Source organism: Populus euphratica, unplaced genomic scaffold (assembly GCF_000495115.2).
Source record: "Populus euphratica unplaced genomic scaffold, PopEup_1.0 scaffold158.1, whole genome shotgun sequence".
NCBI classification, from domain to species: domain Eukaryota; kingdom Viridiplantae; phylum Streptophyta; class Magnoliopsida; order Malpighiales; family Salicaceae; genus Populus; species Populus euphratica.
This window is the reverse complement of record NW_011499913.1, coordinates 862,627-886,114: the sequence shown is the minus strand read 5'-3', so window position 1 is coordinate 886,114 and position 23,488 is coordinate 862,627. Positions and strand designations below refer to the sequence as shown.

The window sequence follows — 23,488 nt, the reverse complement described above, 5'->3', positions numbered from 1 at the left end:
CACCATTTTAAAACACATGAAAAAAAAAAAAAGAAGGTTGGTGCACTTAAACACCATTTTAAAACACATGAAAAAAAAAGAAGGTTGGTGCACTTCCGATCACTCGTTTAATCAGACAACTGGAACACATCTGATGATTATTTTAAAAAATTGACTATTCAACTAAACAAATCTCTTTCTAAAATTAAAATTAAAATTAAAAGAAAAATAAATCATAAATAATAAATTTTATCAAAAAAGAGAGGAAAATAATATAAAGCCAACAGCACAACAAACATCATATCCCCTTTTCCCGACGAACAAAAATAGGTCCTCGTATTATCTCTCACTCCCTTTATAAATAAATAAATAAAAACTCACCTTATCAGATATCATCATTTCCTCTGATTCAACCCCTTATTTCAAGGTTATTGATTTGCGTAAATTCAAGATCAAAGCTTCAAGGTTCGATTAAGAAAACCCACTTTTTTGATTTTTCAACGAGTGAGGATCGGTGAAGAATTTTGGAGTTTTAAATAAAATAAAATAAATTTAAAAGGGAGGAGCTATGGATGCTGATTCATGGAGTGCTCGACTTTCCTCAGCTTCTAAGAGATACCAATCAGCTCTTCAATCACGATCTGGTGAGAGCTTTTTTTTTCTTTTCTGGATTTTTGAAGTGATCAATTTTTTATATGTATGAGGTCTGTTTGGTTGCCGAAAAATTAAGGAAAAGTTATTTTCATGGAAGTTTCTTTGTTTCAAACTTATAAAGTTCGGATTTTTAATCAATTTGCGCTTAGTTACATCAAACCCAGTTGTCATTTCTTTGTCTTTTGATTTTTTATTGGTTTGTTTGTAGCTAAGAAATGATTTGGAAATTGAAGATTATGGGAATTTAAAGTGTTGATGTTTAATGTTTGGATTTTTAAGTAAGTTGAGCCTGAAATTGAAGATTATGGGAATTTAAAGTGTTTTGAGCCTGGCTGTACCAAACCCTGCTGTCGTTTCTTTGTCTTTTGCTTGTTAATTGATTTGTTTTGCTGTAAGAAAGTGAGTTTATGGGAATTTAAAGTGTTAATGTGTGAAGATTGGATTTTCTAGTTGTTTGGTCATTGACAATACGAAGGAAACTATAAGGTTTTGGAATCCAATTTTCTTTTCTTAATGAAAAAGAGTGCTTTGTTTTGGTTGGTTGATGGGAAAATGAGGAAATATGAGAAAATTGGGATTTGGGATGTTAAGGATTTTCATTATGAGTTTGTTTTAACCCCGAAAGGGAAATTACATCGACTTCATTCGGCTTGGTATGGCTGTTACTCGAAAGTTGAAACTCAAAGGTTCGTCATTTTTTATACAGAGAAAAAAAAACATTGTCTCTTTGTGAAAATATTATTTTTAGTTGAGTGAACAGAGTGTTAAGAGATGAGTGTTGTTATTTAGGTTCAGCGAGCTGGAAAATAAATTCTCATACTGAGGTAACAAGTATTCTCTATAGGGAGTTTGTAAGGGAAGTGCTCCTTGTAGCCAATAGAGTGATTGACTTCTTGAGAATCATGAATCTTGACACTTGATTTGAATTATACTATTATAAAATGGAGACACAATGTTTCTGAAGGTAATGGACTAAGAATGTTTTCTCTTAAAACTTCAACTAACTGTTAAATGTTTGTGAATGCAGATATGTTTATGGGGTTTGAAGAAATTGATGGAGATGATGATATAAGGGAGGAGTTTCCGTGCCCTTTCTGTTCTGATTATTTTGATATTGTTGGGTTGTGTTGTCACATTGATGATGAGCATACCATGGAATCCAAGAATGGGGTATTTACTATCTCCTTCATACATGTTAATAGCTGATTTGCATGCATCCATAGAATTCAAAATATCATTTATTCCGTCTATAAGATTTCTTCTCTAGTCATACATGCTGTACAATGGTACTTCTTGTTTATGACTCAAAGCATGGGAATTGAGATCCTACTGTTTAGAATAAATTGTTCGACTGTCATGCTCAAATCAGTGACAGCCAATTGGGTACCAGCTTAGCCCATCTTGAATGAGCTATGTTAATTGTATCTACTGGGTGTGCCTGAGTGCTAAAAGTGCTTATCAGGTATGTGCATATTTAAGTTTTTGTATAGTTGAGCTGGTCTCAAATATATGTCCATGCCATGCTCAATACGGCTTCTTCCTTCAGTTTTATTTATGTTTGGAGTTCTCAGACATGGACATCAATGGTAATTATGAGATGGGAGCTTTGACTTTACTGACTCAAGTATTCTTCCATTCAAGCAAACCTTACTTTTGAGAACAGGAATGAGGGTTACTACCCACAACAGACTGCTACATATATATATATATATATATATATGATTCACCAGTCCATGAAATTAATGTCCAACAGTGTCAGGTAATCGTGTATAGTGTTGTAAAAGGATTCAATAGGGTGCCGCGCTAACTTTCTTTTATAGACATAAGAGTTCATTTGCTATCATCATATTAAGTTACTACATTTTTTGACTTGAGATTTTTTGTTTTGGGTTCTAATGATGAGATCTTGTTGAATGTTAATTCTGCTCATGATGGAATGTGTTTATTTACAGGTTTGCCCAATTTGTGCAATGAGGGTGAGTGTTGACATGGTTGCGCATATAACACTACAACATGGAAATATATTCAAGATATCCTTTTCTTTTGAGTTATTAATAGCTTCAAAAGTAGCATTTCCATGTCCTGTCACAAATATGTCAAAGTGAGCAATTGCTAATGATATTTTTCCCCTTTGGTGATCATGAGGGTGTTTGTGTGCAAAACCTATTTTGACTTATTGATTGCTTTTATCATGGGAATGTTTAGATTGCTTTCTTATGTTTTTGGTCTAAAGCTAGACATAGTTTTTTATTTTATTTTTTGTTGATTCAATTCCATCAAGTATTTATTGTGTTTCATGTACTTATTTTTTGCACCAAGACCATCTTGCTTTTGTTTTGAGTTCCTTAATAGGTGTTTACATGCAGCGCAAGAGGAAATCACGCAGAGGTGGACCTCATTCAACCCTTTCTTTATTGAGGAAAGAGTTGAGAGAAGGGAATCTACAGTCCCTTTTAGGTGGTTCTTCCTGTATAGTTTCCTCGTCCAATTCCACACCTGATCCGTTATTGTCTTCATTCATTCTACCCATGGCTGATGATCTCACAAGTTCTCAGCCTTCTTTTTTGTCTGAAACAAGTCTGGCCAAGAAAAGCTCGGTTGGGAATGTTTCAGAACGGTATGTTTTTCTGTTGTTCTCTCTATGTTGGGCTGTACTTAATTCATGCAGTAGATTCTTTTTTATGTACTCTAAATCTCTCACATGATAGCTATTTATTCCTTGTACTATCACAGAAAATAATAAGTGCTGTGGTAATTTCCTAATATAACTTAAAGGGCATCTTAGACGCACTTGCCTTTTTACTAGATAACGACCAGGGAATTTTGTATGGCAGTATCTTTGTAACATTCAACTTGCAGATTTCTAACCAGTTGATAATAAATTACTGCGAGGTGTGCCAATATTTTACTTCGTGATTCCCTGCTGGACAATGTCACAGATACCTGACATTGTTGTTGACATTAAAGATCAGAACCTCAGAAATTGCTCATATTAATATTGCCCTACACTCACCTAGCCCAGACACAGTAAACTATCTATCCTGGGGCACACATGCATTTTGGTTCTTTCTGTGATCCATGCTATAAAATTGTAATTGTAATTTTCTTCCTTTTTTGCACCAAGAGCATCCATGTTTGATCATAAAGTATGATTATTTAGACATTTGCTGAAATAGAGAACATTACGGTTTGAATTGCAGACGATCATTTGGTCAATCACCTTGATGTTTTAATGAAATTCCCAGAGAAGATAGGATCAAAGGGACGGGATGTCATAGTTTGAATACTTTCTGGAATCATCATTGATTTATGTTGATAAACCAAAATCTTTGCTCTATCTAGAACTAAATTTTTTGCCTAGCGTACTTCTACATCACACTTACCAATAGCAACCTAAAGCGTTTTAACTTTACAGAGCTTGAGAAAACATTAATTAATTAGCCATTTTTGCCAAATCTAAGTTGAGCCTAAGTACTCCAGATCATGAGCACTGTGGGTGGATGCAGCTTGATCATCTGAATTATATGGCTTTCACCAAATTCTAGTTTCAAGGATTGAGTTTTTTCTTCTTAGTGTCTGACTTCTGGGAATTATGCGATCCAATAATGTGGTCCTACTTTCTACTTGCATCCAGTGCTTGAATAATAAGGCCACTCTTAGTTTCTAACCCCTTTCTAAACTCTAATTGGAACCCATTCCTGTCTGCAGTCATTGAAATATAGTCCTGCATTGAGTGTTGGAACATTTATGTGTATGTATGCAGAATCATGTTTGCTTTTCTCATCCGTGTACTGTATTTTTGTATTGGTAGCAGAAACAAGAAGTCACCTCCCATGTCAATTAAGGACAAGGAAGAGAAGGCCAAAAGGAGTGAGTTTGTACACGGGCTGTTGTTGTCTACAATTCTCGATGATATTTTATAGAAGTGGATTCACGCCCGGCTGCTACAGTACTGAATGCCAGATTTACAACCAAGAGCCCTGCAATCTATGCTTTGTTTGTAGTGAAAATGGGAATGTATCAAACGCAGAGTGTTGAATAAAAATGTAGGAATGAAAGTAAGTTATGTTGCTTGTGAACTTTAGTTGCTGGAGAGAGACTTTTACTTGCAGTTCATGATTAAATGGTAAAGAAAAAAAAAAGTTCTTTCTAATAGTTCTCTTCTTTGCTGCTTGCTAATGGATCTCTGTGTAATAACTTTCTTGTAGTTCTTTGAAATTACAAAGTACTGTGATGAACAAAAACGCATACCTGCTCTTTAAAGGTATCTCCTGTCAACCTAGTTAGCTTCAAGAAATCATTCAGCATAAAACATATTTATCCCAGCCATTTGTTGCATGCTGTGAGGTGTCCACAACTTGCAATGCAAGGACTTGAATGACTGTTTGCTGGCAACATTTGTTTTGATGGCCACACGAAGTGGTGGTGTATATTGTCGGGGCTGGTTCCATGTTTTAGCAGTGGTGTCTACTAGATCAACAAGCAGCCTCTTTCTACGAAAGGCATTCTCAAAGTCATTGAAGTTATAAAGATTTGTGTGTTTTATATTAATTTTGATTTATGAGGCTGCTTTCTTTTCTGCTGATAATGTTGACCTGGAAGCTCGAGCATTATAGAAAGAAACAAAAAGATTCCTCAAACCGGCAGGTGTCAGATAGTTTGGTCCTTGGTTATTAAACTGGCATCAGCCTGACGGATTACCTAAAAATCATCAACTTAAGGCTTGGATTCATTCGGGTTTCACAAAAAATTAAGAGAATTTAACTCGACGTGATTTGATTAAAAATATAAATTGAACTGAAATCTAGGTTAATCCCAGTCAACAACATGTTGATTTTTTTTCAAAAAAGAAAAAAGGAAAATTGATTTGACTTATTCAAGACACTTTACTTGGAATCCATTTACCAATTCGAGTTTTATAACTAAAGCAACTAACCCAACTGATATTTTGTCTTTTGCAAGTGATAGAGAGACTTTGAACGAAACAAGTGCATATACCTGCGCCAACTAGATTCTTCAAGGCACTAGAGGCACCAATGGTTGAAATCAAGTTTTTGAGCTCAACCAATACCAGATCATGACTAACCTGCATGAAGCAGCTGATTTGCTTCTACTATTATGTCACTTTCATTCTGAAATGCCCGATTCTTTTAAGTTTAACATTTTAGTGTAAAGAAGGGGAAAAGGAGCATACATTTAGGCCACAAATGGAAAAACAAAGATTTAATAAAGTATTCAGCTAGTGTGCATTGTGTAACAATGTAAAACATAATTTTAAATCTAATCTGGTTTTTGATGGGTTGAAATGGTATTAGGAGCTGGATATTGAATTTTAAGTTAAACCAAAAAAAATATTAATTCAGTAAAATCTATTTTATTTAATCAAGTTTTTAATGATTTAATTAAATTGATCAAATCTTAATTTAAACTCAACTGAGTTAACACCAAAAATTAAAAAAAAAACTCAAAATAACATTATTTTCATAAAATTATTGATTTAGAATGACTTGATGATTCATGAATTGATCCATTAACCCTAACTTAGACCATTTTCTAGGAGTTCTCAACGATTTAACAACAATCATGTAACCGGCTTAACCACATTGATGATTTTAGGTGTTTATCTAGTAAGACTAATCATCACCTTCTATTCAATCATATGTTCTGGTGCTCAAGTTTTCATATTCAATACAATTATATCTTTAATTTATTATTCATAGCTGGTTGGAAATGACAATGTTCTATAACTAACTTGAAAAGTTATTTTGCTACTTTCACATTTCTCTAACCTCTTAGACCCTCAATCCTTACAACTAAAGCATTAGTTCTTAGTTTTTATTCTGATTTACTGATTGAATTTAACTTCTTTACTATATCTATTATTCATCATCTGATCACCAACATGATATCCAATTGCTAAATGATCAAATGAGTCTGCATCAAGCTTCAGGTCACTCTATAATATTTTTTACAAATACCTCAACCTTTTTCAAGAGATTCTTTTTCGAATAACCTGTGATCATTGCATCTGAGACTCGAATGTCAAAGAATGTCTTCATTAATAACTACTCCTCCCAAGCTTTTTTAGCACCATAAAAGTCATCTGATTTCGTTGATAAACGTATCATATGTAGATAGCCTAAATAATAGAAACCTCCTAAGTTCTTATAGTTTATACTTATCATCAACATCAGAATATAAAAAGAAAAGATTTTCATAGTGTATCTTATGTTAAAAAAAAATCTCTCTAAAGACTTCTTAAAAGAATTGAATCTTGATTAGCCTGTAAATGTATAAAGACCAAAGAGAAAAACATCAAGAACATGGCTAAAGTGATTTTGTTTATGCAATAGCTTGATAAGTTATTGGAGGCCAGACTGCCCAGATCGCTACTCTTCGATCCCTGAAGCCATTTCTATACAACTAGATTAATGAAGTTTGTGATCCTATAACATAGAGTCTTGGCATAGAGAGTCTTTCAGGACTCTGATGGTGTTTGTGGAAAAGAAAAAAGAGCTAAAAACAAAGGAAAAGCCATAACTTTGATGGTAAAGTTTTAGGTTTGATCTTATAAGAAGATGATTCATGTTGTTCTTAGAGAAAAAAGATTGAAAATTTGGGAGATGCTTTGTTTCAAGGTTCAAGGAGGGCTTAATGATGTATCCATTTATATTTTGGGTCAGTTTCTCATCACTTACAAAAGACATAATCCACTCAAAAAAAAAATCCGGACCCTTCTCCTTTTCCCCTTTTAATCTTGTTTACTCTTTCTTCTCCAGTTGCTTTTTACACTATTCGTAGTGACAGTTGAGCGCCAGCCTTGGCATCAACTTGACTTTAATGAATGTTAAAATGAGCAAGAGGTTGAGCAGAAACCGATAGGGATAGAGACACCAAAATAAACTTTAAGCCTGGAAAGAAAATGGAATTGGTAACAAATAGCAACAACAGGATGATTTAGTCGGTCTAAATAGTGAGTATCATGATCAAATAAGAATGGAGCTTTTGTGTGCTCAGTGTTAGTTAATTATGCCTATAAACAAGTTAACATAAATGTCTGTCCAACTCTAACAAAAAAGAGAGGAAATAGATTCTCCCTGCATCAAACCCTAAAGACCTAAAGTCAACCACTGTCGTGGTCTCTTGTCCATGATCCTTTTCACTACGTCCCTTACAAAAGAGTCAAAACAAGAAGAGCAACAACCTTTCATCGGGCTTGTCTGCCCAGCGACCACTCTATCGATATGTATACAACTTGATGGTGGGGGCACTGTATGAACTTCACTCCTCTTGTGCTCTAGCCCACAAGCAGCTAATATGGTATGTGTAGAACTCCTTGATATATCCTTGAAAGTATCATGGTCTGCAATGGAAGAAATAAGCCAATTTTAAGCATTTCAATTGCATGGTTGAAAGCAATTATTTCAACTTAACCGCCATGCATCTAGCCAACAAACAGAAATTCTACGAATTCTCAAGCATTTCAACGCTGCCTGAAAAAAGGACATCTAAACAAAATTTCATGTGTGAAGATGAATATTGTCAAGTCCTGAGTACATCACAGGGATTTGGCATCCCAGAACAGGAAGCCTGTTTCTCCATCAACTTCCTGTCTCCCCAGGGTCTCAACAACCAGAATACTGAATCAGTAAAAACTACTTAGGTGACAATAACACTTCACGTACCTAATTCAGTATCATGTGACAAGCTTCCCAAATGGCTTTTGACCATTGATTGCAATTTTTCCTTCACATCATAGAATTGGCTTTCTCCTCTAACTTGGTACGAGGACAAAGTACCACCATGCCTCGTCATTGCTCTGCTGTCAAACTCATGCAGTTGTTCATAACCAGGCATTGAGTTGATCCCCATGAGTTCAGGCCATAATGTCAAATTGACGGGTCTGTCAGCAGTTGGAATAGTTGGATCCTGAACTATTTGCCTTGTCAATTGGTTTGGTGTCAGATAAAAAGAATCCCTATTTTGAAATGAAGACGGCTGATGGTCATTAGTCTGCAATCTCTCCTCGTGATGTGTCTGTTCTAATTTGTCAACTTCTTGTGTCCTTAAATTTTGAAGAGCTGTTTCCCTACCCAGATCAATTTGCGAGTTTGAAAGATCACTACGCAAGCTGGCAGCTGAGATGACATCAATTCTATTTGCCATGGGATTTGTTAAGGGATTCATATTTGAAAGGAGAATCCGTATATTACGGTGTATATGACGTCTCCCAGAGAGAGTTGATGCCCCTGCTCCAGACACTGGAGAAGCTACATGATTATCTCCAGTTAGAAATCTCGGAGATGACAGACTCCCAAATGCTTGTGGGACTGTCAGTCGAGGTGAAGACTCTAGATTGGGATCTAAACCTTCTTCTAAATTCAACATGAGCGATGGTCTATTAAATATGTTGCTGCTTATATTCCATTGATCAGGCAAGGAATCTTGAGTTTGGGAACTTGAGGATCCAAGAGCAACAGGTCTACAATCATCACAGTACCAATTGCCTTCAGGTACTTGCCGCCCCAAACCAACACAATAGGTATGTGCAGATGAATCACAGAGATCACATAGTAGCATGAGGCCATCATCCCCGCCTTCATGGCATTCTTTACATATCACATTCTCATATGGATCAATGTAGCTCCTGATTTCTTCCTCGGTTGGTTGATAGACCTGTACAACAAAATAACCCAAACCAAAACACAGAATAAGCAAAAATCAAAGAACAAGGGAAATAATATGCACAAAGCAATAAGACAGAAGACGACCTGATCACGCTTGGGAACTTGTATCACCATATTTCTCAGATCAACTCCCACTATTGATCTTCCATTCTTGGTTATTGTTCTAAATCTTTGCTTGCACAAAGGGCAACGGGATTCTACTTTTGACCACTCCATGATGCAAGTGAAACAGAAATAGTGACTGCAGCAGTCCAGTGTTCCCCTGAATCTTCTTTTGTCCTCTTCAGAAAGACAAATTCCACACACCTGCCTTCCTAGCTCTGATTTTACTTCCTCTACCTTCTCCTTACCTTTTCTTCCTAGTGGTTTTGTCTGCTCACACAAATCCCCATTCTCCTGAAATCTCTTCCCAGCTGATGAACTTCTCAAACTTGTCTTCAATTCTCCAAACAACTGATTGGCTTCCCTCACCTGCTCCCTCTCTTCCTCAGAAATGGTATAGTCATAATCAGATGATCCATTAGACAAAAAATCTGAATCCGAATTTACGGCAAATTTCCTCTTTCTCACACCTGAATGTTTCTTGCTCTGTTCTCTCACAATTGAGCTATCAGCTAAAAAGTCACCATCATCCTCATCGTCATATTCACATCTCTCTTTCTTCTTCAACTTACGTTTGTTTCTTCCTTTCTTTGCCAAAGGCTTCTTCAAAACCCTAGATTTTCTAATCCTTTTTCTACGTCTTCCAGAACCCCTTTTCAGCACTCTCCTCTTGATCACTTTCTCATTCCTGCTCTTCCTTTTCACTGTCAATTCTTCATCCTCATCCAAGCAATCATCATCATCTTCATCTGGTGTGAATTCTTCATCGGTTTCGCCCTCATCATCATTAATATATTCCTCATCCTCGTCATCATAGGATACCCTTTTTCTCTTCTGAGAAGTTTTACCCTCAACTTTCCCATCCCCTAAAGAACCACTTTTCTTCCTCAATCTAACAGGCTTCCTGAACTCCTCTTCCTCCTCCTCCTCGACAAAACTATCAAAACTCTCCTCTGATGCATACCCATCTAGAGAAATTCGACAATCCTCTGAATCATCATCTGATACATTTTCCTCATTCTCCATGACATAATCCTCATCCGAATCATCGGAATCTTTATCCCTGACCCTTTTCTTGGGATTCCTCTTACAATTAACCTTTTGTCCCCTTCCCATCTATCTTTGCACACCCCCACAGAAACACCAAAACCACAAATTTCAACCGTTCATCCAATAAATACACTACTTAATCTACACGTCAAATCAAATCATATAAAAATTGAACCCCAGGATTCCTGAATTGGGTCTCTCTTTCTTTCTAGCTTACCTCCTACTTCAAATGGGGTAACAGTATTAATGCAAATCCTGCCAGAAAGTTTCACTAATCACCAATCATTTCTAATAATCGATCTGTATCAACACAAATCACAAATAATAACGAAAACCCGGATCAGGTTCCAGAACTATTCCCTTCATAAAAAGCCTCAAAAGTAATCCAAAAAAAGTACCAAATCCCACTAATAAAAAGAAAAGCAAAAAGCTTTAGCTACCCTTTTTGGAGCTATTCAATAAATTAAATCAAATTTCCTCTAGAAAAACCAGAACAGCAAAATAATAATTGAGTTTAAAATCATTACTACAACCACAAAGGAAACAAATTTTAAACCAAAAATAGCCTTAAATTTCCAGTAAAGATGGCTTCAGCATAAATACTTATTATATACAGACAGGTACATACACACATCGAGAGAGAGAGAGAAATAAATCTAGAGAGGGGGCTGGTTGTTTGATACCTGAGAAAGAGAGGAGGAAGGAAGAAGAAGATGACACAGAGACAGAGGAGAGAAATCAGAAATGTTATTCGTGGAGATTATTGTAAGAAATAAACTGCCATTTTATTGCCGGTTCGGTTGTTGCGTTTTGTTTTGTGTTATAATAATATCGTTTTTCGTTTATATAAAGAAGGTTTCTTATAAAAATAAAAAAAAAAAAGAGTTAGCAAACCCAGCCCAGACATGATTAATATTAAATAAGTTAACTTGAATTAATTTTAAATAATATTATTTTATTTTTTTTATTTTTTTTAAAAAAATAAAAACCTAATATTTTTAACCAAAAAAAAAAGTTAAATTAACTGTTAGCTTGGTTAAGATTTCATCTATCAAATTTATTTTTACTTAATTTAATTTTAAAATTCAATGTAAGTTAAATCCTCATCTAGCCGACATATTACTAAGTTAAATCATAGAAATTAGTCAAGTTCAATATTTTTGAGGTTTTTTTATCTTTAATTATTATTATTTTTATTTATTTTCACTTGATTGATTGATTTCTCTCTGAAATAACTTGCTGATATTGTCAACATTAACATTTATAGCGATAGTCTATACAGTTTTTTTTATTTTTTATTTATTTCGTTATTACTTGATTGATTGAAAGGATTTTATTTGAAAGATTATAGTATTACGTTGACTGGGGCTGCATTGATGCATGTAAGTTTGAGTGTTTTAAAATTTTTATTAAAAAATAATTATAAATATATTATCATACACTATATTATAATCATATTCATAAAACTTAATTTAATTCAAAATTTAGCTTATGAATTAAATAAATTAACATGAGAGAAGCTTGGATTTTTTTAAAAATAAAACTTGAAACTATATTATTATGAAAAAAATTGAGTATTTTAATTAATTTTATCCGCGGTCATGTTTTAGGTTGGTAAATCTTTAAACTCATTAAGTTAAACTTGATCATGTAATATTTAATTTAAAATAAATTTAAAATGAAGTAAATATTAAAAAGTAGAATTAAAAAAATGAAAATAAAAGGAAAAAAGAGAGAGGGAGAATGCCAACAAGAAAAGAAAAGAAAACGATTATCTCCTTTATTATCCGTGTAAACATTGAATGAGGTGACTTGACACCCAGACTTTTTTTAAATGTATTTAATATAATATCTCAAACATCTCCTCGAGTTACTCTCTCTCTCTAACAGTTACATGTATTTTTAAATCAGCTTAACAAAACTAAAATTTACAAGAATCAAGTTTTACATAGAAATAAAATAATAATAATAATTAAGTATTATTCTAAAAGACAGGATTTTTTATTATATAAGGTTTTATTCTTCATCATCTCGTGTATTATTATGATGTATTGTGCAAAATATTATATTTTTTTTAATTTAATTCTTAAATATTTTTTCTGACGATTTAAGGGATATTTTGAAATATCAATCAAAGTATTTTTGGCTCATGGATATATTAAAATAATATTTTTTATTTTAAAAAATATTTTTAATATAAACACATCAAAATGTTTTGAAAATAGTAAAAAAATATTGATTTAAAGTAAAGAAAAAAATAAATTTAAATTTTTTTCAAAAGCACTTCAAAAATGTAAAAACAAACGGGTGCTTAATTTTATTTAAAGACTAATTAATTTTAATTTCTTATGAAAATGTAGGATTAAAAGAATAGGGATCGAAATAAAAAAGGATTGTTAAATACGGTGGCATGTTATAAGTTTCACAAAAGATATACTTTAATTATTGAACTTTAAAGATCATGAAAATTAGACAATTCTAGAACCTTGATATATTTCTAATTTAATTTTGGTACAAAAAATTATTTTTCTTCTTTGTTAATCCATGGTTAAGAAATGAGACAAAAAGGTAGTCGGATTCCTGCGATGAAGAGAGAAAAGTTTCATTAAAATTGACTTAGACTATAAAAATAGATGGTATTTATGTCAAATGATTCAATTTAATAAGAATTCATGTTAGATTTTTTTTTTTATTTTAACATTCATGAAAAAACATATCTGAACTTAGATTGATTTTAATTTTTTGATGATTTTTTGAGGTCATAGATAGATTTATCACAGTTTCTATAGTATTTTATAGGTGTTTTAGGTCAAAATGAATTGAAAATTAATTTTTAGATAAAATAAATTTAAACTTTGATTTTTTGGTTATTATAGCAATCATAATCTAGATAAATAAGATGACATGTTGTCTTTTTTTTTTTCAAAAATATTAAATCAAACGCCTAATCAAACAAGCATGAAAAGATAAGATCAAATGTGGGATCTGACAAAATGAGCTAGATGGGTTGACCTGATTTGCGAGTCCAATAATATCTATTATTTTAAAAAAAAAATTAATGGTTATTGTTTATGATTTTTTCTTTAAATTTTTTAATTTATATTTAAATTAGCACCTCTTTTAATGAAAATTATTTCTTTGTTATGCATTTAAATTTTTTTAAAAAAATTATTTGTTTATAATTTTTTTTTCATAAATGAACTTTATTTTTGAAAATAAAAAAATAATATTACATGCAGCCTTGCATGATTTTTTTATTCGATCAATTTAATTTATATCTTTATTTCTATTATCACTTGCTTAAATAAAAAAAATTAATAAAAAATTTAACAAACATAACCGGATAAATATTTCATCTTTTAATATTAAATATTTTGATATATATTTATTTCTTAAATTTTTAAATTTTATTTTTAAGCATCGTTAATAACTTTTTATTTATTTATTGTATATATAGTTGTTGATTTATTTTATTACATGTATGTATAATTTTTTTATTTAAACTTAAATTTATCATACTATAAAAATATATTAAAAAAACCTATACATATATATATATATAATTTTTTTATAAAAAATAAAAATATTCAACTTAGCGAAATGCGGTTACGCATAGCTGGTATTAGTTTAAACTGTAGTTTTTTTTTTTTAATCGCGGGCTTCGTTGTTGAATAAAAAATTGCAGTGAAAAACAAATCTACAGAGCACCTCATAAAAATTGAATAATCGATGGCTTGGTGTGTGAAATATATTTTATTTAATTGGATTAGTTTTATCTATAAACTATTTAGAACTAATTTTCTACTATGATGGGATTTAATTATAGTGTTTATTTCAAATTTAATTAATAAATAAATTGAATTCACATGTTTAAAAAAGAGATATAGTTCAACTTTAAATATCTTTTAGATTAAATCTTAAATAAGTAATTTATACCTAATTAGTACATTCATGAATCATGATAATTTGTTTCAGATTTGTTTGTTTAAATCAAATCCTAAATGATAACATGATAATATAAAAAAACAAGTTCATCTACCCACAAACTAAATTTGTTTTTTTAAAAAAAAACTTTAATGCTTTAGCATCCAATATAGAATATTACAACGTTGCATTGTATAAGAGATTATCTAATTCACCCCCTAAATAATAATCTTTGATAGCCATGGAAGTCAGATGTAAGATCCCATCCCTCTTATCATCACCTTAAAATCAACTAAAAATTTAAAACTTGATAGCAACATGTAACTTCAATTAAATTCAAGTGAGAATTATCTCCAATCCCATGCTACTTCCATGTTCAATCATGAACAAACTAAACGCCATGACCATAAGAATCTAGAAGTGGGGGGTTGCTATATTTTTTACCATGTACAGTCTTGTTTCAACGCCACACAACAATTACTAAATCTGGTTTGACATCATAATTAATCTATAATTTAATTAAAATTTTGTTTGATTTAGAAAAAATTATTCAAAACAACATTTTTTGTTTAAAATTAAATGATGTTTTTTATTAACCTGGATTAATTATCCAACTCATGATCTAAACCAAGTTTAATAGCTTTAAAACACATTGTATGGATGAATGCATGTTGGCTGCGAAGAAGTTTTGCTCCTCCATCCTATTTTCCCTAGCCAAACATCAAATCACTAACCTTACTTAGTGATGATGTTAATATCTCATATTAGCTAGGAGATGGGAGCCTTGATCGTTGCATAGCAAGGGAGTCTTTTGTCTTCTCAAGAGGTAAGAACAAAGCTCACAATATCCTTAAACCTATCTCAGTTAAGACAATATCTCTTAAGAACTGTCCTGTTAATATGTGGAGACATATCATTATTAATGTTGTATGTGAAAACACTAACTATATTATGCTATCCAAAACTCAAACCTGAAGGATTATAATAATGTTATTATTCCACGTAGATAAAAATCTCAATCACTTGTATAAAAAACAAGCACGAGGTCTCCTTTCTTTTCAGGAAGCTCATTCACAATGAAAAATTCATTTAGTGATTGAACCCATGTCCCCTAAGATAATATCTCTCAGGAGACCATCATGCGTGGACGTGAACACATCATCACCTAGCTTGTCTGCCTCCTTACAAAATCATTCGGTCACCTTCTTGATTTTTCAAATGCTGAACCCACTGGACATCAAGATTATTCAATGATTTAAAATCCAGTGGATTTAGGCGATGGGTTGGGTGAAGGAGGTTCTGTGGGGGGGGGGATCACGCTTGGTACAGTACCTTTCCGAGACAAAATTTCAAATCAATCCTCATCATACGTGCTTCTTCTGTTTTTATTAACTGGAACAATGTTATTTTAATATTTTTTTTTAAATAAAATAATATTATTTTAATAAAAAAAATATGATTCAGATTAAAACTTGAAGTTCGTTGTATTAAGTGTCAATCAGCAAGTTATTGGGTTTAATCAGGACAGTTGTCTCCGGAATAACACACACTCAGAAAAATATTAATTATTTTTCATCTATTGAATTATTACGTCTTTCCAATGTTCTTACAAGTTTAATCTCTGGAATTTTTTGGAAAGCATCTTCTAAAATAACAAATAAAAATTCTTTGCTTTTATTCTTTTCAAAAACATGGATTCACTCGCCTAAAGATTTGATTCTTTCGCTTGACCTTTCGTCCGAATGCGGACATGCTCGCCCAGCTTGTCTGATCAACATAGTGAAATTACATATCTACCCTTAGCTTTTGTTCATTTAGCAGTCAACCCCAGAAGGTTGACTAGAAAGAGATGATCGCCTGTGTTGGCATGGCATCATGAATAAAGCACCCTCACTCGATTTTCCTTGACATGAAGGAACGTGGGAGCCACACTCCAAGGGATCCTGACTGTCCATTTGGAATATCACTGAGACACAAACACACGTGCTGTTGGCTGGAAAACAAAGGGAAGACACGTGCACGGAGACTGGGGAGATTGGATTTTTTAATAGTTTTTTTAAGATAATCAAACGGCGGATGTGTCAGACTGCCCACAGTGTAGATAACAGCTGATTTGTATTTTTTTTATAGGTTTTTTAAGATAATCAAACGGTGGATGTGCCGGACTGCCCACAGAGTACAGCTGATTTGGAATGCTAGATGATGTAGGTCGGCAGGTGATGTTTCTTTGGACTTAACACGTGCTATATAAAAATGTTATTACCATGAAAGATGAGGCTATTTCCTGTTTGCTATAAATTTTGGGTTGGACTTGATGAATGATAACCTATGTGATATGATATGTGATGAAAATATTAAAAAAAAACAAAAGTTAAATTAATAAAAAATATTAAAAAATAAGTTAATTCAAATTAACTTTACTAATGGTAATATTAGATGAGCTAATTCTTACTAACCTAGGTCAATTCTATTTAATTTTCTTATTTTTTTATGCATGATATGAGATTAGAAAAAAACTTTAAAAAAAGATAAAAGTTGAAACAATAAAAAAAAATATTTAAAAAAGTGAATTAATTCAAATTAACTTGAATAATCTATGATACTAAGGCAACATAAAGAAAAGTGAGAAAAAATAACAAAATTTTAGGTTAAATAGCTCAATATTAAATAATAAAATTAAAAATAAAAAAGTAAAAAAAAATTCAGTTAACTCTACTAGTCGGCAACTTACGATATGAGATAAAAAAAAAACTATATTTTTTAAGACCTGGAAAAAAATTACAAAACTAAAAGCCTAATAATCAAATCCCAAAAGATTAAAACAAATCAACTATAAAAAAAGAAATGAAAGGAAAAAAAGTCAATACTAATTCACGACACGCGGTATGAGATTAAAATAAAAATTAAATTAAAAAAATAAAAAAAAACCAAAGTTAAATTAATAAAAAAACATAAAATTATTTAAGTTAAGTCAGGTTAACTTAACTAACTTGTGACTTGAGATTATCTTACTAAAATAAAATCATAAAAAAAATTATAAACCCAAATACCTAAAAACCTAATACCAAATATTAATATTTTTAAAAAATAATTAAAAAAACATAAAAAAAAACATGAGTTGACTTGATGAGCCCATTATAGGTATACAATGATCAAATCTAGTTTGGAAATAACGAAGAAAAACTCATAATCATAAAAAAAAAAAACAAACAAACAAACAATAATCAAATAATAAGCGTCGAATATGATATAAAAATTAAATAATTAATAATTAAATTATTAATAAATAGAATATAAAAAAATAAGAATCAAATAATAAAGACCAAAATTGACTACAAAAACCAAATTAAATAAAATGTTAAGGGGTTGAATTAAATAAATAAATAAATCAAGAAAGAGATAAAAAATAGCAATAAAAATATTAAGGATCAAATTTGAATACAAAAAATAAATCAAATAAAATATTAAGGGATATAATTGAAAACACAAATAAAACAAGAAATGAAAAAAAAAAATATCACTAAAAAAAATAAGGATCAAAATCAAATTCAAAAATTAAATAAAAAAAATATCAATGGATAATATTAAAAAATATAGATAAATCAATAAATAGATAAAAAATAGAAATCAAGAGAATAAGAACAAAATCTAATTCAAAGTTTAACCTCTAAAAAAATATTGAGGGATCAAATTGGATACAAAAACTAAATGACATAAAATATAAAATATCAAGGGATTAAATTGAATAAAAAAATAAAATTCAACAAGCATTAAAAGCAAAATAAATAATAATAAAAGGAATGACGATCAAATTGGATATACAAATAAAATAAAAGGAATCTTTTGTATTTTTTCAAAGAAAAAATAAAAAAAAATCACTAAAACTGCATCGATAATCCATTACCACCACGCGTCAGTTGAATGGATAGACCATAGTGGATTGCTTTTAACATTGCTCTAGAGGCAATGTTTGACAACTAGATAAGTCTTTATACATTATCAAAAGAACATGAGCTCCTCCCTCTTGCTATGGTGTATGTTAAATGCTTTTATTTTTTTATATTTATTAAAAAGATCAAATTGATCTTCATCCAACTTCATGATAACAAGAAAAAACCAAGAATAAAAAACAATAAAGCCTCTAAACAACAACTATATGATTTTTGCCTTGAAGGTTATTTTAAATATTTTATATTTGAATGATATTTCCAATACAATTTTTGTATAAGATAAATAATTAATATCAATATTAAAAAACATTTAAAAATAACACATTTCATGATCTAATAATCAATATAATCCATACAAGTAAACAATAATACCCACAAACTAAAAATAGTGAACAAAATTAATTACATATCACAAATTTGATTTGCCTTTCTATCGAAATGTCACCACTCATCAATGCTTTTAATGTTAACCATGTAGAGCAGTGAAATAATATCATAAACAACATAACACAAAAATAATTTGGTATACAAGCGTGATTGAAATAATTCGTGTTTTTCATTAAAATTAATATTTTTTATAAATGTTTTTAATACTATTAAATAGAAAAAATAAATTTAACTAGGTATACTATCGCGCTCGACCTCCCTTTTTATAATCAAAATTGGCTTGAATCTTGCAGAAAACGCTGGTCATGATCAGCGCGCCCGTGCGCATATATATATATATTGTGAGAGATATAGAGAGTAAATTCCAAATCATGTAAAGAACAAATTGTAAAGAACAAATTAGAGCATCAATATTGGGATTAAACATGTAGTGGCCCAAAGATCGAGTTGGCATGAGGTATAAATCTCGTAGGTGACCTCAAACTCTGTGGTGAATGGGATTAAAACAATATTTTTGTCTTTTAATTTTCGGATCTACAAGGAAATCATCCAGGCTCTTCTATAAAAACTTGTTGACCGGGAGAGTTTTTTTTTTTATTGATCTTTTTAAAAATATATATAAAATGTTAGCAGTACCGTTCATGTAATCTCTTTTTCTAAATAAATTATTATTATTTTTTTTTTAAAAAAGCACAAGAGATACATCTTCACATTCTTTACTCTTTTTGCGTCAAAATAATAAATAAACACCACTTAAGAGTTCGTTTGACATTGCATTTCAAAAATGTTTTTAAAAAAATTTGAATTTTTTTTTAAATTAATATATTTTTGATATTTTTAAATCATTTTGATGTGCTAATCTCAAAAATAAATTTTTAAAAATAAAAAATATTATTAACATACTTTTTTAAATAAAAAATATTTTAAAAAATAATAGCAACGCTCCCAAAATCTCATTCTCATGCACTCATGGCTTCTTGCTGTGGTATTGGAGGTAGAAAGGGCCATGGTGAGTTAACCATTTCGCAGTAGACAGGCTTTGCATAACTTTGGGCTTTAGCTTAATATATTTCAGAAGTGAGCTCACAGACAGGCTAAAAATCTCGAGACTTGATAATATAGTGAGTGACCCAGTCCAGATGCTGCAAATCCCATAGCAGGCAGCCAAGAGCATGAAATCTGTTCAGATGGCCCTCCAGACCCAGCAAATCCCATAGCAGGCAGTCATTTCTATACCTCTTTATTACCAGGAGTGTTTGATTTAACTTTTATAGTTAAGGTTATGGTTGGATATAACTTATTTATGCACAAAACTCAATCATAAAAACTAATATTTTCTGTTTTTCTTAGTTTTTTTTAGTGGATTCCATATCCAAACCACAACTTCCACCACTAACACAAACACACACTAACTATGATGGTGTCTCGGATCATCTTCTCTGTATCAAAAAAACGTCTCTTTAATCAGATTTAAGCAACAAATCTACATAGAATTGGTGTTTACACGAGAAACTTCATACCACTTGCATATTTCGAGTTATATATCCTGAAAGGAATCAAGGAAAGTTGAGCCTTTACCGCTACTCCGGGGTCGTTGGAGTGCAAAGAGAACGAAAGGGAACCATGCTCTAACGAAAATTATGTTGCAACTTGCAACAGCAATTCACATCCACTGTGTTCGTCAAGAGAACTCTACAGAATTCAATGGAAAGCCATTCAAGATGTATTGTTTACTTTCCTCATCAAACATGATTGCCTACCCATCACATCGTTGTAGGTTTATAAATCAATAGTATACCATTATTTGTAAGAGAATATAATATTCTTTCGGTAGTAATTTTTTTTGGTGACATTGATATACTTTTTTTTAAGTGAATAATCACTCTCAAGATTCAAATCATACCAACTCAAGATTTTTAGTTGTTCATATAAATATATTTACATATAAATTAAAAAATATAAATTAAAAAATTTAAACTAAAAATATTTTTTCTGTTAATTTCTTATCACTCAAGTATTATATATATATTTTTTATTTATATAGGTGTCGGGATCAACTTACACGCATCACAACTAATCACACGGCCCACTAAACATGTAAATCATCATGGGATGACAGGCGTGCACAATAAGATTCGAATCCAGGTGCAGAGGAAGAGAATAAATCTCTCCTACCATTGAGCTAAGATTTCAAGTGCTACTATATTTATTATATGAACTTAAATTATCATTGAATTTTGTTAATAATATATTTGGAAATGTAATTGTGATTATTTTTTAAAATTTTATATATTAAAATTATTTTTAAAATCAACGTATCAAAACAATCTTTTTAGGTTGGTAAATCTTTAAACTCATTAAGTTAAACTTGATCATGTAATATTTAATTTCTATTTGTTATATTACCAACCACTCAAATATAATTATCATGTAAAATTAATGATTGGATGAAAAAATTCCTCCTAGCAACCTTCATTTATAGTAAAGTTTAATATAATAATTACAAAATAAATTCAATTACTATAGTTCCAACTATATTATATGCTTGCACCATGAATAATTTTTTAATATAAAAAATATTTAAATTATTAAAAATTATTTATTATTATTATTAAATTTAATTTAATATATTAATTTTAAAACCTATCAACCTGAGTTTTTATTTAATTCAAGTTTAAAATGAAATAACACAAAAGTTATTATATTCTAAAAATTAAATATAAAACAAATATTAAAATATTTGCTTGAGATAATAACAATCTTATAAAAAATAAATTAAAATAATTTATTAAAATAAATTTAAAATGAAGTAAATATTAAAAAGTAGAATTAAAAAAAATAATGAAAATAAAAGGAAAAAAGAGAGAGGAAGAATGCCAAAAAGAAAAGAAAAGAAAGAGATCATCTCCTTTATTATCCGTGTAAACATTGAATGAGGTGACTTGACACCCAGACTTTTTTAAATGTATTTAATATAATATCTCAAACATCTCCTCGAGCTACTCTCTCTCTCTAACAAAACTAAAATTTACAAGAATCAAGTTTTACATAGAAATAAGATAATAATAATAATTAAGCATTATTCTAAAAGACAGGATTTTTTATTATATAAGGTTTTATTCTTCATCATCTCGTGTATTATTATGATGTATTGTGCAAAATATTATATTTTTTTAATTTAATTCTTAAATATTTTTTCTGACGATTTAAGGGATATTTTGAAACATCAATCAAAGTGTTTTTGGTTCATAGATATATTAAAATAATATTTTTTATTTTAAAAAATATTTTTAATATAAACACATCAAAATGTTTTGAAAATAGTAAAAAAATATTGATTTAAAGTAAAGAAAAAAATAAATTTAAATTTTTTTCAAAAGCACTTTAAAAATATAAAAACAAACATGTGCTTAATTTTATTTGAAGACTAATTGATTTTAATTTCTTATGAAAAGGTAGGATTAAAAGAATAGGGATCGAAATAAAAAAAGGATTGTTAAATATGATGGCATGTTATAAGTTTCGCAAAAGATATACTTTGGTTATTGAACTTTAAAAATCATGAAAATTATACAATTTTAGAACCTCAATATATTTCTAATTTAATTTTGATACAAAAATTTATTTTTCTTCTTTGTTAGTCCATGGTTAAGAAATGAGACAAAAAGGTTGTCGGATTCCTGTGATGGAGAGAGAAAAGTTTCATTAACATTGACTTAGACTATAAAAATGGATGATATTTATGTCAAATGATTCAATTTAATGAGAGTTCATGTTAGATTTTTTTTTTACTTTAACATTCATGAAAAAACATATCTAAACTTAGGTTGATTTTAATTTTTTGGTGATTTTTTGAGGTCATAAATAGATTTGTCATAGTTTCTATAGTATTTTATAGGTGTTTCAGGTCAAAATAGATTGAAAATTAATTTTTAGATAAAATAAATTTAAACTCTGATTTTTCAGTTATTATAGCAGTCATAATCTAGATAAATAAAATGACATGTTGTCTATCTTTTTTTTCAAAAATATTTGTAGTGGTTATCCGCCCTCGTTGCACAAAGCAAAATAAAATCAAAGGCCTAATCAAGCAGGCATGAAAAGACAAGATCGCACGTAGGTTCTGACAAAATGAGCTAGATGGGTTGACCTGACTTGCCAGCCCAATAACATTTAATATTTTGTTTTTATTTTTAAAAAATTAATGGTTATTTTTTATGGTTTTTTCTTTAAATTTTTTAATTTATATTTAAATTAGCATCCCTTTTCTCTCTCTTTTTTTGTTTTGTTTTGAAGAACCTCTTTTAATGAAGATTATTTTTTTGTTATGCATTTAAATTTGAAAAAAAAAATTTATTCGTTTATAGTTTTTTTTTTGCATAAATGAACTTTATTTTTGAAAATAAAAAAATAATATTACATGCAGCCTTGCATGATTTTTTTATTCGATCAATTTAATTTATATCTTTATTTCTATTATCACTTGCTTAAATAAAAAAAATTAATAAAAAATTTAACAAACATAACCGGATAAATATTTCATCTTTTAATATTAAATATTTTGATATATATATTTATCTCTTAATTTTTCAAATGTTATTTTTAAGCATCGTAAATAACTTTTTATTTATTTATTTGTATATATAGTTGTTGATTTATTTTATCACATGTATGTATAATTTTTTTTATTTAAACTTAAATTTATCATACTATAAAAATATATTAAAAAAACCTATACATATATATATATATAGT

The 23,488-nt window shown here is 30.0% G+C and overlaps 2 protein-coding genes and 1 long non-coding RNA gene across 6 annotated transcripts; 1 reads left to right on the top strand and 2 right to left on the bottom strand.

Moving 5' to 3' along the window:
* The first annotated feature begins 274 nt into the window (after positions 1-274).
* LOC105134271 (protein DEHYDRATION-INDUCED 19 homolog 3-like) lies at positions 275-4,788 on the top strand. The gene is made up of 5 exons (XM_011038618.1): positions 275-623; positions 1,661-1,803; positions 2,586-2,663; positions 2,994-3,250; positions 4,448-4,788. Exons 1-5 carry the CDS (start codon positions 548-550, stop codon positions 4,554-4,556), a joined length of 663 nt encoding a protein of 220 aa, XP_011036920.1. The 5' UTR covers positions 275-547; the 3' UTR covers positions 4,557-4,788.
* LOC105134273 (uncharacterized) lies at positions 1,880-23,488 on the bottom strand. Of its 2 annotated transcripts, XR_843953.1 has the most exons (3): positions 23,472-23,488; positions 22,546-22,549; positions 1,880-2,502 (listed from the first exon to the last, which is right to left on the bottom strand). It is a non-coding gene; the product is annotated as an uncharacterized LOC105134273 (long non-coding RNA). The 2 variants fall into 2 exon arrangements; XR_843954.1 differs by lacking the exons at positions 22,546-22,549; positions 23,472-23,488 and adding an exon at positions 14,020-14,034.
* LOC105134272 (uncharacterized) lies at positions 7,535-11,302 on the bottom strand. Of its 3 annotated transcripts, none has more exons than XM_011038620.1 (4): positions 11,156-11,302; positions 9,405-10,879; positions 8,319-9,309; positions 7,535-7,996 (listed from the first exon to the last, which is right to left on the bottom strand). In XM_011038620.1, the coding sequence occupies exons 2-4, from the start codon at positions 10,536-10,538 to the stop codon at positions 7,743-7,745; spliced, it is 2,379 nt and encodes a 792-aa protein (XP_011036922.1). In that variant the 5' UTR covers positions 10,539-10,879; positions 11,156-11,302; the 3' UTR covers positions 7,535-7,742. The 3 variants fall into 3 exon arrangements, with proteins under 3 accessions (XP_011036922.1, XP_011036921.1, XP_011036923.1); XM_011038619.1 differs by having other exon boundaries at positions 9,405-10,772; XM_011038621.1 differs by having other exon boundaries at positions 9,405-10,727.